Source organism: Anastrepha ludens, chromosome X (genome assembly GCF_028408465.1).
Source record: "Anastrepha ludens isolate Willacy chromosome X, idAnaLude1.1, whole genome shotgun sequence".
Classification (NCBI taxonomy): Eukaryota; Metazoa; Arthropoda; class Insecta; order Diptera; family Tephritidae; genus Anastrepha; species Anastrepha ludens.
The window spans coordinates 72,156,161-72,173,402 of NC_071503.1; the positions used below are offsets into that span (position 1 = coordinate 72,156,161).

Sequence of the window (17,242 nt, forward strand, 5' to 3'; positions counted from 1 at the left end):
AAGACATATTTATATTCATATATTGATGCATACATTTGTATGTACGGAGCCGCGGGCACTTGACTTGACAAAAATTCAAGATTTACCAAATATTGCCAAATAATTCTACGCGAAATACTCCAATATTGACTATTTTCGAATGGTCGAGAAATTTGGCATATGAGCGGCTCGTTTCATGAATTAAAGTACTTTGCTCTTAGAACTATGAGCTCGAATTTATCAAAGAATTTTTTTATGATGAGTTTTTGTTGTACAGTACAATAGTTGAAACTGTTCGGCGCCGCGCGACTATTTCATACTGTTCAGCACTATGGCAACTAGAATGATGGGCGCTACGGCTGCGCCTATTAATGCATTTTGTTCTTGTAGTCGCTAGGCATAGAGTTCTAGCTTTGGACGACATACGTATTTAGAGGAATAAAGTGAGTGCCCTGTGTGTGCGGTTGTATGTAGTACATGCATTTGTTTGTGTATACTAATAAGCATTGCTTTGCTGGAAGTTCAAAATACAAATATGTACGTACATAGACTAGGGCATTAAGTATGCATACGCACATGCAAATATGTGTGTAGATGCATATGCAGAAGAGAATTGTTTTAGCATTTGTTAGGCAGGAATTCGATCATTCGGATATTTACTCCCTAATTACATATTGCATGAAATATTATGATAATGCGGTGCTTGTGAGGTTGGTCATGTTGCTTCAGTGCATACATACACATGCGTGCAACACTATATTTATTAAAGATACAAGAGAACTTAGTTATCCCATATATTATATATGCAAATACGTATCTTTGAAGTTTTCTTTTATTTATTTTAAATTTGAAGGTTTTATACTATCTAAAGAGTGGTTAGTTTCAAGGGCTGATTTTGAACAAAACACAATTTTTTTAGGAAATTATTGTCATTTCTCTTTATTATGATAATATTGGTCCAAATTTTCGATGACGCTGAGGCATAATTGAGGTTCTATGTACCGCACCAAACAGTCACTCTTTGTGGTAGCATTGGTTTTTCGGCAATTACTCTTGGATTATCATTCGCCCCAATGCGGCAGTTCTGCTTATTGACGAATCCACTAAGGTGAAAATGTTCCTCATCACTGAGGATGAGTTTCTTCGAAAATTGGTCATTCACTGTTGCCATTTCCTGCCACCATTCTGACCATTGACGACGCTTGAAATGGTCAAGAGGCTTTAATTCTTGAGTCAATTGCACCTTGTAAGCGTGTAAATGCAAGTCTTTATGCATAATGTTCATCAACCACGGGCGTGAGAGGTGCAATTGTTGGGCACGACGTCGGGTTGAGATGGACGGCTCTTAACCACTCTATCGCGAACAGTAGCAATATTTTCTGAAGTACGAGCTGTACGAGCATGCAATGGTGGTTTCACATCTCCTACAGACCCGGTTTGCTCAAACTTTTGCACAATTTTTCGATTGTACGCATATTTGGACGATTAAATTGACCGAACAAATTACGAAGTGCGCGATATGCATTTTGATTTGATCGCCCGTTTTCATAATAAGCCTGAATACCTTTAACGCGTTGCTCGATTGTGTATCTTTCCATGGTTCAAATTGAGTTAGTCTGAAATTGAAAAATGTCAAATGAAATGCAGAAAAAAACTTGACGTTTAGTTGTGGTTCACATTCAACATCGGCCAACAACCACCCTTTATAAAATGCATACATATATTATTCCCGGTAAAAATGTCGTTTGGCAAAGGAACAAATAAATGTATATTCAAATGTAAATATGATAAGGCGATGCGCGGGAGGTAGGTCATGGTTCCTGCAGTGTGTATGCACATACATATGTGCATGTAACACTATAAGAACTGAATATGCAATTGAACTTTTGCACAAACATAACTAACATAATATACATACAGGTATGTATATATTGATATACATACACATATATCAATATACCAAAACACTTGTATGCTCTATGAAGTCTTGTCTAAAATTCAATCTTCATCAAATTTGTCATGCTATGCCATATACTGCAGACTACGGCCTATATCATATGGTGACATCCGTATACATGCATGCGCACGTGTTCATCAAAATTATTATTAAATAATATTTAATCTATATATATAAATGCGTATGTCTGTACTCTGTTACTCAATACCGCCTGTTACTCAAAATACGCATGGTTATGTAGTTTTCCCCGCGGAAGTCAATAGGCATATTTTTATTCACAAATTCATTGTTAATTTTGCAATAACTAACCTATACTAAAAAATCACAACAAATAAGTGAATTGAGAACATAAATGGGAATGTCTGTACTCTGTTACTCAATACCGCCTAAACTACACGACGGAATAATGCAAAAATGCGCATGGTTATGTAGTTTTCCCCGCGGAAGTCAACAGGCATATTTTTATTCACAAATTCATTGTTAATTTTGCAATAACATTTCACAAGTGTCGACCAATGAAGCACTATTTGACGTTGGCGACAGCGGTCGGAAAATGATCGTCGGCGAAGTCGAGATGACGTATGGTAAATTTACTTTAGACGTTTATCCTATCGTGATCGATCCGTGATCGTATGTCGACTGTCAACTGCATTTTGAATTTTGTCGTCATACATTACGATAGAGATTGCTTTGGTAAGTATATTTGTCGGGGTATGTCGACGATATGTGGCCGATTCCGAAATAAGAAAAAATGGGTTAATTTGAATTCTTTATAAATTTTTTATTTTATGTACTAGGGTGTATGTGTACAAATGTATATGGGTAAAAATTGGGTACAAATTTTCGAACAATATTATTTATATTAACCTGTTGTTGTTGATGATTTGTTTCTGGCGTTTGAAGACTTTTGTATATTATTGGGTTGATGTTGCTGTGACGCGTCCTTTCACTTGTAGTTAAAAATATAACTAAAGGGTAAAAGCGATGTTGGTGCGGTTGTTTATTCCTGCATTGTCCTTCTTTCGCTTTTCAGAATATAAGAGGACAATGCAGGGATGTGTTTGTTTAGAATAAACATCCCGGCCGCCTTGCAGTATCTGCGAATAAAAATGGGTTAATTTGGTGTAAAATAACTGGCATAATAATTGTGTAATTGCTGAGGTGTTTAGTTGTACTTAGGGTCTAGTTTATGGTTCCAGTTAAAGTCCATCCAATCGCAGTGTTTTGGGCGACAAGGGTGGAATATGCCGGATTTTATGATACGTGGATATATATCCGCTCCAAGTGTTATCATTACGCGGTCTTTTCTGTTGAAAGAAGGGTCAGCGAGGACTAAGTGGTCGAAACGTTTTCGAATCTCGTCACTTATGTCCTGCTCATAGGGTCGTGTGGGTAAATCTTTCGAGATTAAGACGTGAGCTTCAAGTCGCAACTGCTCGTCGGTTAGCGATCCGATTTTGAGATAGCAGATACGATATTCATTCAAATATGTTATCGGCAACCTCAATCTTCTCACTAATTCTGAGCTGATGGTGCTTAATCTTTGGGTCGGATTTATCATGGCTTTGACCTTATGCTATTTTTCATCGTGTTTTATGCGGATGAATGCCGTTGGTATTAGGGTCTGCTTGGCCAGTAATGAGGGGGGTCCTGTATTTGAGGTAAAGGGATGGGTTTCGACCTTTCGGTCTCCCTTCGTTTTCGCGACATGAGTATATAATCTTGGGTGGAGCAGGGTGCAATGATGCTTTCCATTGCATGTGGAACACCTCTTCTCACTCGTTTAATCCTTTGTCCGGTGCAATCTGGACAAGCAATTAATGCAATATTTATGTTTCGTTACTGCTTAAAACTTTTGCTCGATGTTCATGGCTATGTACTTTGAGCATGTCACCAGTCTTCTTTCTTGCATATCCCACATGCAACGTGTTGGTGTGCATTGTATTTATGTCGGGTAATGCTAGATATGGTGGGACGTGCTGTGCGGTGGATGTGACTATCTTTCTCTTCTTGGATGGGAGAAAGAGTCGCACGGAATCGTCGGGAGCGAATTGCTAAAGCTCTTAGAGTATTTTCGTCCGAGAGTGGTGACATACTGCGGGTCGTGCTGAGGGAGCGGATGCTCAACGTTGGGCTGTCTCGGCGAATGGTGTTGATCGATGAAGTGCTTTTCCTTCTGGAGTTTGGGGGGCCCTGATCCTATGAAAAGGAAACTTTTTAATTATTCGGTAATATAACTAATTTTGTTATGGGACGCGTGATTGTACCTTGGGTGGTACGAATGTCAACCACTCGGGTCCTATTATCTGAACCGAAGTACACCTTTTTTATTCGGCCCAATTTCCATTCGTAATTTTGTATCTTCTAAGTTGAGTTCGGCGGGTGTTAATAGTGGCGTACCTATTAAAAAGTGTCCTGGGGTTAAGGGTTCTAAATTTGTTGGGTCATCATTTGAGGGACTTAAAGGACGAGAGTTCAAGCAACTTTCTATGCGGGATAATAGAGTAGCTAGTTCCTCGAAGGTAAATTTTTGAGTTTGGGATACTTTTTTTAAATGGGTTTTGAAATTTTTTACACCTGCCTCCCATAGTCCACCCATGTGTGGAGCTCCTGGGGGATTAAAGTGCCAATTGATGTTTTGGTGTTCATAACTGGCTATTACTTGGGTTTGTAGAGTTTTGAGAAATTCTCGGCGATCTTTGAGTAATACTTTGGCAGCGCCTACGAAGTTTGTTCCGTTGTCCGAGTAGAGGTCGGAAGGACATCCGCGCCTGGAAAAGAAACGTGCAAATGCGGCCATGAATGCTTGTGTCGTAAGATTGCTGACAGGTTCGAGATGTATGGTCTTAGTTTTGAAGAATACAAATATACAAAGGTATCCTTTAGTTATTAGGCATGCTCTTCCAGTGTAATTTTTGATCTCATAAGGTCCTGCGAAATCTATTCCTGTGACGGCAAATGGACGGGGTAGGGTTGTCCTCTCAGCTGGAAGTGCCGCCATTATTTGTGTATTTTGTGTCTTCTTGTGTAATATACAAGTTTTGCAATTATGGATCACCGATTTTATGATGGTCCCTATTTTTGGTATCTAAAACTGTGTTCGCTTGAGTCGCAGAACTAGTTGATTTCCGCCGTGTAGGGTAATTGAGTGGGTAAATGGGGTCAATAACTTTGCCATTTGGCTGCTATAGGGTAATAAGATCGGATGTCTCTCGTTATAAGATAGTGCGCCGGAATTGCTTAATCGTCCGTCAATCCGCAATATTTTGTTCGAGTCCATTGATGAGTTAAGTGTCAGTAATGAACTTTTCTTGGGTATCTGGTTTTTTCGGGTCAAAGCATCATATTCTTCTGGGAAATGATTTTTTTGGGTTATAATAATCAGTTTTATTCGCGTTGCTTTAAATTCACTTGGAGTTATTTCTTGGCTCAAATATTGGCATTCACGTCTCCTGCGTGAGGCATTTAAGAAGAATCTGAAAAAATACGAAACTACTCTAATAGCTTTGGGTAGTGAAGAGAATAATTCTAGTATATCCTCTTGGGTCGTTATTGCAAATGCCTTTACGGGTTTAATTTCCATTGTTGTGGTAAAGGGTTTTTGAGTTTTTGGCCACTGTTCTTGTTCGAGTCTAACCATTTAGGTCCATGCCACCAGAGTTCGCAGTTCAGAAGTTCCATGGGTGTACACCCTCGACTTGCCAAATCTGCGGGATTGTCATGGCTTTCGACATGGCGCCAGTTATTGACTCCAACCTTTTCTATAATGGTAGTGACTCGGTGAGACAAGAATGTGCCCCAAGAACATGGCGGTTTGCTTAGCCACGATAAAACTATGGTTGAGTCCGTCCAAAAATAGCTTCTATATTGCTCTAAGCTTAATTGGGGTAGTGTAGTGTCTACAAGATTAGCTAGTAGAACGGCTATACAGAGTTCTAACCTTGGCAGCGATATGCTTTTGATTGGGGCAACTCTTGTTTTCGAAACTTACAGGGTGGTCCATACTTCGGTTTCGATAGTGACTCGAATATAAAAGGTTGCGGCATAAGCTTTCTCGGAGGCATCGGAAAATCCATGAAATTCGTTGGTTGCTGATAACGAGAAATGAGTCCATCTGGGCCTTTCAATGTTATTTGCTTTTTCGTGGTCCTTTACGAAACTGATCCATCTATGAAGTGTGAGTGGTTTAAGACTTTCGTCCCAGTCGGATTTATCAAGCCATATTTGTTGCATAATTATTTTTGCCGTTATTATTACTGGACTGAGCCATCCGGCGGGGTCAAATAATTTTGCTATAGCTGATAAAACTTCGCGTTTGATGTAGTTGGGTTCAATCTCGATTGGGTTGACGAGAAAGAAAAATGAATCTTTTTTAGAGTTTCATCGAATACGTAGGGTTTTGGTGTTGTCAAACTCGGATAAATTCAGTGACTCCTTGTCTAGTTTGTGTTCCTGAGGAAGATCTATTAATATTTCTGGGTAATTTGAGGCCCATTTGCGTAAGGCAAATGGGTTCGAGCGACTGAGTCTCTATGTAGCAGGGTACTCGTATTATGTTTCCTATTGCATTTCCTGCAGGAGTATTTACTTTTGCAGTCCTTGAAACAATGCGACATGGCTAAGCAGTTGTAACAATACCCGTACTTTTTGATAGTAGATATACGCGTTTCTACATTCATTGCAAGGAATTTATAGCATTCACGTAAGGAATGTTGTGTTTTGCATATTATTCAAGTGTCAATTTCGAGTGTTTTTTGTGAAGTAAGATTTGGAATTTTTTTTACGGTTTTGACTGCTCTGTTATCGGGTTTTTGTATACGTTGGCATGAGAGGTGTTGTATCGTTTTTCATCGCATTTCTTCATTGCATTGGGGTTGGATGGGTGGGTTTTTGAAACTGAAGCTTTAAAATTCCCTTCTGATTCCAAAGTATTATATTTATGGGTCAGAAAACTATCGAAAGTCGCCCAAGAGGGTATTGTGGAGTTATCTTCGAGGGTGTCTTCAAAGGCTTCTAGGGTTTGCTTAGGTAGTTTTGAACTACAAAGGTATATTAAGATCGGGTCCCAGCTTATTGTTATATTCTCGTGCTTCGCTTCGGGTCTTTTGGTTTAAGTGGAAGAGTCTTTCCACATTACTTATCCTTGGGTTCTGGATATAAAGGGCTGTGAACATGTCTCTTAATGCAGGCGATGTGACATAATCTCCGTAAAATATGTCCGTGTCGCATGGGGGTAGATGGACTGTAGGTGCAAGCTCCATCATCGGGACCTCTGAACGTCTCTCCTTAATTGTTTGGCTAGGGTTCGGGTTCTTTAGAATGTCCACATTCTTATTTATTTATCTTGTCAGTTGGAAATACACAAATTGAGTCAACTGCAAATCTTCAAAAACATTTAAACAGAATCTATGAGTGGACAGTTACTTGGCGTATAAAACTAAATGAAACCAAATCCGTTCATATTGATTTTACGTACAATAAAATAAGATATTTTCCACTATATATAAATGGAGTGCAAGTCCCGTATCATAACACGGCTAAAAGCCTGGGTATGACTCTTGACACCAAACTGAGATGGAGTTCTCACGTAAAGAAGAAAAGAGAACTCGATATTAAATTCAGAAACATGTATTGGCTTATGGGTAAAAGATCCGCATTATCCATGTACAATAAAGTACTTCTCTACAAGCAAATGCTAAAACCAATTTGGACGTATGGGACACAACTATGGGGATGCTCAAGCTCCAGCAACATACTTCAAATCCAAAGGTTCCAGAATAAAATTTTGCGATGCGCTACTAACGCGCCCTGGTATGCACGCATTAGCGATCTCGAACGCGATCTCGGCATAGAACCAGTTGCAGTCGTAATTAAAAAACATGCCCTATCTCATATAAATAGGATATCTCATCATGTCAACAGCGAAGCCTCAGCCCTCACTAACCAGCATAAATGGTTTGTAAGGCTGAAACGCAAAAAGCCGCACCACCTCGTGCAGTAATCAACTCCTTTGCAAGTTTTGTGCAAAGCACCATCATATTAATTGTATTATACAAAAACTGAAGAAAATTGTTCGTTAGTTTATTTTTGTTAACTAGTTACAATAAAAATGAATAAAAAAAAAAAAAATCTTATTTATTGAAGCTAAACAGTTTAGATACATTTGATAGCATTTTTTATATCTGTCCTTTATTTTGTTTAAGTCGATGGTTTCGTCGGCGTTATTAGAGGCTCTGCGAAAAATGTCGTACGCTTTCTTCAATTTATCAAAGAGAGAATCAAGTTCAACTCTTTTGATTTCTAAAGTATAAACTGACTCGTCTTCTGGTGGGGTCTGGATCTTTCGATTTGATCTTCCACGAATTCGATCAAATCAGAAGTTGATAATTTGAAGTCCTCCATATTATTTTAAAAAGGGGGTTAGGTTTACAACCGAATATATCGAATTGAGTTCGTGGAACTTAAGTTCAAGGGAGATAATGAATTCCAATTTTCGCAAAAGAAATTTTTTTTTTATGTTTTTTTTGCGGTGGATACCCTATATTTCTTTTAGGGTCGAGGGCTAATAGTGAATGGTAATACCACTTTTATTTGTATATAGAGTATACACTAAAGGCAACTTATTATAAGTTGCGAAATTTCCCTGCAGGGTTTTGCAAATTTTTCCCTATTGGGTCACTGTTTCGATTTCTTGCTGGTTTTTTTTTTTTGTTTTGGTTTTTTGTGAGTATATGGTAAATGGGTTAACCGTTTATATTGGCACAAACAACTTATTAGACGGAGTTGATTGCTTTACATTAATATTATACCTATAATTGCGGGTATGTATATATTCGTATACATGTAATATATGTATATATTTTTTACAGTATAAAAGTGCAAAAATCTTCGCCGGCAGATCAACTGCTATGTTATATTGCTCTATTTCGGCAAATATGTATGTATGTACAAAAAGTGCTAAGCAGAATATACATATGTATATACATATGTATGTACATATAGCAAATAACTAGCGATTCTAGTCAACTTGATCACATCCTTTTTGTTTTTTTGAAAAATTGTGATTTGCACTTATGAGATTGAGCACTTCAAAAACTTTGGTCGTACTTACAGTTTTCCGTGTGGATTTTGATGTAAGGTTCAGTGGGTTGTGTATTACAGGTTGTTGTTAGCTTCTGCTTTTAAGTATATAGCTTCTGCAACTGTTAGGGGGTTTTTTTTTTGTATCCGGCTCGAAGGACCAAAATGTCGGGGTATGTCGACGATATGTGGCCGATTCCGAAATAAGAAAAAATGGGTTAATTTGAATTCTTTATAAATTTTTTATTTTATGTACTAGGGTGTATGTGTACAAATGTATATGGGAAAAAATTGGGTACAAATTTTCGAACAATATTATTTATATTAACCTGTTGTTGTTGATGATTTGTTTCTGGCGTTTGAAGACTTTTGTATATTATTGGGTTGATGTTGCTGTGACGCGTCCTTTCACTTGTAGTTAAAAATATAACTAAAGGGTAAAAGCGATGTTGGTGCGGTTGTTTATTCCTGCATTGCCCTTCTTTCGCTTTTCAGAATATATGAGGACAATGCAGGGATGTGTTTGTTTAGAATAAAAAATATTACTTATTTACTATATGATACAAACATTTTTTTGCCTAACTGTCATTGACATTTCTATTTCGCCATTGGAATTCTATATTTGTATTCTATATAGCAAGTTTTGTATTATTAATATATATTTTGGATATCACATATTACATAATATGCCTCTAAAAAGGAAAACGTCACTGACAAGATATACTAAAAAATCACAACAAATGAGAGAATTGAGAACAAACGAAACCGAACAACAGCGTGAGCAAAGACTTTCGAACGACGAAAGAAGGAGGACATTTCAGAATGCTGAAACAGAAGAACAACGTGAAAATAGGTTAAGTCAGGAAAGGGAGTGAATATAGGAAATACGAGATGATGAAAATATACAATGGCGCCATGCGCGAGTGGAACGTGACCGTACAGCAAGACTTAGATCTCGGAGGGGTTTGAATTTCGATATTCAAGATGAAGCGTTCAATTACGATACTGCAGTCGACTATCATTCACACTCAAAAACAAGTACTGGTAACATGGACGTCATTTGCTCTCACTGTCATGCACGAAAATTTAAAAATGAAGCGGCAGGAATGTGTTGCTGCAGCGGTAAAGTTTCTTTGGCATCACTACGATAGCCACCTAAGCCACTTAACCGTTTGACATGCGGAACAACTGTCGAATCAAAACTTTTCCTACAGAACATACGGAAGTACAACTCTTGCTCCCAGATGACATCCTTTGGCGCAACGAAAGTCGTTGCAGAAGCAGGCTACATGCCTACATTCAAAATTCAGGGTCAGGTTTATCATACAGCAGGATCGCTGTTACCTGATGCTGATAAAGATCCACCATTTCTTCAAATATATTCTACTGGTAATAGTGACGCGCAGATAGATCAACGATGTAACATCGTCCCGGGTGTTGATCGGGGAGTTGTTGGTGAGTTACAACATATGCTACACGAAAGGAATAATTCGATACTAATGTTCAAAAACTCTCTCGACATAATGCCAACTGATGAATATAAAATTATCATCAAAGCAGAGAGAACGCCATCAGGTGAACACGAGCGACGTTTTAACGCTCCTACGTCGAACGAAGTTGCCATTAGTATTGTCGGCAATGAATTTGACAAAAGAGATATCGCTTTGCACAAGCGGACTGACGAGTTGCAGCGCATATCTGAAACACTCAGATCTTACGACGCTATTCAATATTTGTTGCTATTTTGGGACGGTCGGGATGGATATCATTTCAATGTAATGCAAATTAACCCTCTCACTAAAGCGCCAACCAATAAAAAAAATTTCAACAATGAATTTTTACGCATAAAAATGATACGAGAAGGACAAGATTATCTTCCACGATGCGGACGATTATTTCAACAATTTTTGTTGACATGCCAAAATCGAAAGTGAGCGTCTTTTATTTCTAAGATTAAATCAGAAAAAACGTCGAGCTGAAGAGTACATCCACCTTCAAGACGCAATATCAAACGAACGAAATGTAGAAGATATTGGGCAAATGGTAATTTTACCTTCGTCCTTCACAGGCAGCCCCAGACATATGCATGAATATACGAAGGACGCTCTGACATATGTTCGAAATTATAGACGCCCGATTTATTCATCACTTTTACTTGCAATCCAAAATGGGCTGAAATCTAATCGCTTTTGCTTCCGGGACAAACTGCTGCAGACAGACATGGTTTAACCGCTAGAATATTCAAGCAGAAGCTTACTAAATTAATGGATGCAATAGTCAAATTAAAAATATACGGTGAAGTTCGTTGCTACATGTATTCAATTGAGTGACAGAAACGAGGACTGCCTCATGCACATATATTAACATGGCTCAAAGAAAAAATCCATTCAGAACAAATAGACGAGATCATTTCAGCAGAAATACCAGACAAGGAAACCGACCTTCTTCTATTTCAAATAATCACCACAAGAATGATTCATGGTCTATGCGGATCACTCAATCCTACTTCACCATGTGTGAAAGATGGACATTGCACACTTGAAACTCAAACTGGCCAGGATGGCTACCCAACGTATAGAAGAAGACGATAGGAAGACGGTGGCCACGTTGCAGTTGTTAAGATTCTACAAGCAGAAGTGCAAATAGGCAACAGTTGGGTTGTACCATACACTCCTCTGCTTTCAAAGATGTTCCAAGCGCACATAAATGTTGAGTATTGCAACTCTGTAAGGTCGATTAAATACATATGCTAATACGTTAACAAAGGCAGCGATATGGCATGGCAATTTTTGGAGCCATCAACGAACTTGATGAAATAACACAATTCTAAATGGGACGATACATTTCCAGCAATGAGGCAGTTTGGAGGATTCTAGCCTTTCCAATTGACGAGCGCCATCCAACTGTTGTTCACCTAGCTGTGCACCAACAGAACGGTCAGCGAGTTACATTTACGGCCCAGAACGCGGCACAGCTAGCAGCTGATCCCCAAAATACGACCCTCACAACTTTTTTATGCACAGATGATCCATTCGCTAAAACATTATTTTATCCAGAAGTACCACAATACTATACATGGCATGCATCAAGTAAACAATTTTTTCAAACAAAAAAAACAAGGCGCAGAAGTGCGATGCTTTGGGCAGAGTGTACACAGTACACCCTAACAATGCTGAATGTTTCTATTTGAGGATGCTACTGCACGTAGTAAGGGGACCAACATCATTCGAAAACTTGCCTACAGTCGAAGGTAACATTTTCCCGATATATCGGCAAGCGTGCCAAAAACTTGGACTTCTGGAAGATGACCAGCACTGGGATACAGCACTGTCAGAAGCATCTGTTATATCTATGCCCAGTCAAATGCGTCATCTATCTGCAATCATTTTGACAACCTGCGCTCCATCAGACCCTAAGCATTGCGATTCTCTTGGGGAAGATTTTCTGTTACAAATGCGAAGGTCAGCAAACAATCAAGACTTACAGCCGTCCGATATTGTTTACAACAAAACTTTAATAAACATCGAAGATACATGTTTGGCGATTATTAACAAACCCCTCGCACAATTGGGTCTCACATCACCCCCAAGAGCTGACATTAATATTGCAGATACTGATATTGCACGAGAGACGAATTACAATCACAATGAATTATCACAATTTGTGGAAACTAATAAACCACTTTTGAATGATGACCAAAAAAGCGTATGACCAAATCATTACAAAGATGTCTAATGGGGAAGGCGGTACTTTCTTCTTAGACGCGCCAGGAGGAACTGGTAAAACATTTTTGAGTAACCTTATACTTGCAGAAGGGAGGAAACAGGAAATATTGCACTTGCAGTCGCATCATCAGGAATTGCAGCAACTCTTTTGGCATGAGGAAGAGCGGCTCACTCTGCTTTAAAATTACCGCTAAATCTTTCGGTCAGCGACACTCCGATTTGCAATATCAAAAAAACTCTGGACAAGCGACTGTTCAGCAAACGTGTAAGATCATAATATGGGATGAATGCACGATGGCACATAAAAAGGCTTTGGAGGCTTTGAACAGGACTTTACAGAATCTAAGAGGTAAAGACACAACAATGGGAGAAGCGCTTTTGCTGCTGGCTGGAGATTTTCGTCAAACTCTTCCTGTCATTGAAAGAGGTATAGCAGCGGACGAACTGAATGCGTGTCTCAAGTCTTCATATTTGTGGAGGCACGTTAAAAAATTTACACTTTCAACTAATATGCGCGTTCGACTACACGGTGATGAGGCCTCACGAGAATTCTCAAACCAGCTTTTGCAAATTGGAGAGGGTAGATTCATGAATACACCCGGCAATTACTCAGAGACATTTCCGGACAACTTTTGTCGTTTAGCTACATCTGCAGCAGACATCGTTAACAGTGTCTTCCACGACATTGAGGTCAATTTTAAAAATCAGGAATGGCTTCGAGAAAGAGCGATCCTAGCGCCACGAAACGATCAAGCAACTAACCTTAATATAGCGATTCAAAACAAGTTACCGGGAGCTGTAAAAACCTCCAAGTCTATTGACACGGTTGTTGATGAAGATCAAGCTGTTAATTACCCAATTGAGTTTCTGAATTCGCTGGAACCATCGGGAATGCCATCTCATCAATTACATTTAAAAAGAGGATCTCCAATAATGATGATGCGTAACTGAAGACGATCCAAGTTATGCAATGGGACTTGACTTATTGTCAAAAATTTACACCCAAATATCATAGACGCAACGATTTTGTCTGGACAATCGGCAGGTGAAAATGTCTTCATTCCTCGCATCCCGTTGTTCCCTCCAGATATGCCTTTCGAGTTTCAGCGACTTAAGTTTCCAGTTCGTCTTGCTTTTGCAATGACCATTAATAAGGCACAAGGACAATTATTGATCGTCGCAGGAATCCACTTAGATCCCTCTTGTTTTTCACACGACCAATTATATGTTGCTTACTCAAGAGTCGGTAACCCAAGAAATCTATCTCTCTATGCCCCCAATAATACGAAGAACAACGTTGTTTACGCAAATGCCCTCAAATGAATTAAAAAGTGCAATTTTTTGTTCCAAAAAAGTACTTACAGTGTTACAGACATGCTGTGAGCTGCTGTTTATATTTTACTGTAGGAAATTTGTTAATTTTGAACAGTATGAATGTCAATAAAACCTTTATCACGGATTACACATTTTGTTATCGTTATTAAATGAAAAACTACAATATTCTTCATTAATACATACAAGTTGGGCTACTAAATATATTACAATTTTTAACTTGGTCTATCCGCCTCATTTTACTACAACGCGAGAGGAGCCGCGGGTTTAGGCTAGTATTTAAATATATATTCAGTGAAAGTAAGTTAAAATTTGCAAATTAAGTTCCAGTTAGAACAGGTATGTTTTGATAATCTATATATATAAAAAGAAGTTACATTTCCTTGGTAATCTTATAACTCAAGAACGGGCTCACCTATCCAAACCAAATTTTTAGGCTTTGTTTGGACTATTCAGTAGATGGTTTGTGTTTTAAAATTTTAAGAATCGGATACCAGGGTCTCGAGAAATAGGCCAAAACGTGAACCCGGGTAACCCTAGGATGTGTTTGTACAATATGGGTAGCAAATGGAAGCTGTTGATGATTCTATAGTATAGAGTATTTTTGATGCCGCTCCGTGACTAGCGTCTCGAGATATCGCCCAAAATGTGGACCCCGAAAACTTAAGGATGTGTTCGTACATTATGGGTAGCAAATGGGAGCTGTTGATGATTTCTATAGTATAGAGTATTTTTCATACCGTTCCGTGACTAGGGTCTCGAGATATAATCCAAAACGTGGACCCGGGTAACCCTAGGATGTGTTTGTACAGTATGGGTAGCAAATGGAAGCTGCTGATGATTCTATAGTATAGAGTATTTTTGATGCCGCTCCGTGACTAGGTCTCGAGATATCGCCCAAAATGTGGACCCCGATAACTTAAGGATGTGTTCGTACAATATGGGTAGCAAATGGGAGCTGTTGATGATTTCTATAGTATAGAGTATTTTTTATACCGTTCCGTGACTAGGATCTCGAGATATAATCCAAAACGTGGACCCGGGTAACCCTAGGATGTGTTTGTACAATATGGGTAGCAAATGGAAGCTGTTGATGATTCTATAGTATAGAGTATTTTTGATGCCGCTCCGTGACTAGCGTCTCGAGATATCGCCCAAAATGTGGACCCCGAAAACTTAAGGATGTGTTCGTACATTATGGGTAGCAAATGGGAGCTGTTGATGATTTCTATAGTATAGAGTATTTTTCATACCGTTCCGTGACTAGGGTCTCGAGATATAATCCAAAACGTGGACCCGGGTAACCCTAGGATGTGTTTGTACAGTATGGGTAGCAAATGGAAGCTGCTGATGATTCTATAGTATAGAGTATTTTTGATGCCGCTCCGTGACTAGGTCTCGAGATATCGCCCAAAATGTGGACCCCGATAACTTAAGGATGTGTTCGTACAATATGGGTAGCAAATGGGAGCTGTTGATGATTTCTATAGTATAGAGTATTTTTCATACTGTTCCGTGACTAGGGTCTCGAGATATAATCCAAAACGTGGACCCGGGTAACCCTAGGATGTGTTTGTACAATATGGGTAGCAAATGGAAGCTGCTGATGATTCTATAGTACATGAGTATCCATTTCGGCAAAAATGTAAAGCAATTATGGATTTAATTGTGAAATTATATGTATTTGGGGAGGTGCGTTGCCATATGTACTCCATCGAATGGCAGAAAAGGGGATTGCCGCACGCACATATACTAATTTGGCTGGTACATAAAATAACTCCGGATCAAATCGATAGCCTCATATCAGCTTAAATTCCTAACCACACTGCTGGTCCTGGGTTATTTCAAGTTGTTTCCTTGGTAATCTTATAACTCAAGAACCGCCAAACCGATTGACACAAAAATTTTAGAGTTCTTTTCTATCTTTGAGGTTTGTGTGAAGTTTGATTGAAATCGGTGCAGCCGTTCCTGAGTTATGATATTTTATGTGAGTAATGGTTTCCTCTCATACGAAATGCCTGTATGGGAAAAACAATAACAAATACACAGCCGCTTATGAGCGTTTCTGTTGTACTGTTGTGGTTGTAAGTGTATTATGTTAATATTAATTTTGGGCGAAAATATAATAAAAACTGGAGCATTCAAGGAACTGGAAAAACATTTTTAACTTTATTTATTTTAGCATAATTTATTTAGCGTAAAAAATTGAAATGGAAATTAAAGAATCAAAGTTTAATTACAAGTTTTTATCGGCTCTTTCACCTTACCTGTATATAGGTGACCACCACAATCAAATTTTAAAAAAGTACAGAAAAGGCTATTGTGACATCTTTAGAAAGTATGTTGAATGAAAAAAATCAACTAATTCAACTGTTTAAACATTTTACGAGTTCTATAAAGAAAACTTAATATGAAAAATTTCTTGCGATATAAAAAAAACATTTTATGTATGGTGGTGCGAAGCCCACTGGGTGATGCTAGTTTTTTATAAATATGTGAAATTTAGTATCTATAAGAAGAATTAAATATCAGTATATTGTGATTATGAAAGATCTATCTCACACAGTTCACAGGTACTTTTGAGGAAAAACTGCTGTGCCTTACTAAACCCGATTTGACATCACTAATTTCAGTATTTGTAAGAATAATTCAATATAATAGTTATATTATTTTATTGGATGACCATAAAAAAAATATTGTTGATTTCCAATTTGGTATTACTATTTTTTATAGACTTCAATATGCCAAAAATGCCTGCTGAAAGTGCACGAGAATACAAAGCAAGGAAAAAATTGTTGAAACAAGAAAACCGCCAGCGCAAATAGCAGCACAACGCAATCTAAAATGTAGGGCTCGACAGAAGGTTTTGAGAAATGCAGTCGCCACTATCATCATCGACAAATTTCTTTGGGTCAAGTGAATTACCCATAGACAATCCAGACAATCCACAACCAAGAACCGATGGTAACATATTGCATCAATATTTATCACAAACGAGTGGCCAAGCTGAGCAGGCTCAAGTTCCTTTGAAAATACTGAGGGAAGAATATTTATCGTTCAAGCCGACGTGCATCAGTCCGATTCATCGCAAAGTCCAAACCATCCGATCAGTGTCGTGAATATAGACAGCGAAAAAAGAGGCTAGAAGATGCCAATACTAATGTCGTCC

General features: G+C 38.4%; 1 protein-coding gene and 1 long non-coding RNA gene across 6 annotated transcripts; one reads left to right on the forward strand and one right to left on the reverse strand.

The window, feature by feature from the left end:
• Positions 1-920: 920 nt before the first annotated feature.
• Positions 921-9,484, reverse strand: LOC128869425 (uncharacterized). 5 transcript variants are annotated; one of them, XR_008455271.1, is made up of 3 exons: positions 9,048-9,484; positions 2,804-4,707; positions 921-1,595 (listed from the first exon to the last, which is right to left on the reverse strand). It is a non-coding gene; the product is annotated as an uncharacterized LOC128869425 (long non-coding RNA). The 5 variants fall into 5 exon arrangements; XR_008455273.1 differs by lacking the exon at positions 921-1,595 and having other exon boundaries at positions 2,711-4,707; positions 9,048-9,138; positions 9,346-9,484; XR_008455272.1 differs by lacking the exon at positions 921-1,595 and having other exon boundaries at positions 2,711-4,135; positions 4,204-4,707.
• Positions 9,485-12,894: 3,410 nt separating this feature from the next.
• Positions 12,895-13,692, forward strand: LOC128870203 (uncharacterized). The gene has a single exon (XM_054112798.1). It carries the CDS (start codon positions 12,895-12,897, stop codon positions 13,690-13,692), a length of 798 nt encoding a protein of 265 aa, XP_053968773.1.
• Positions 13,693-17,242: the final 3,550 nt, after the last annotated feature.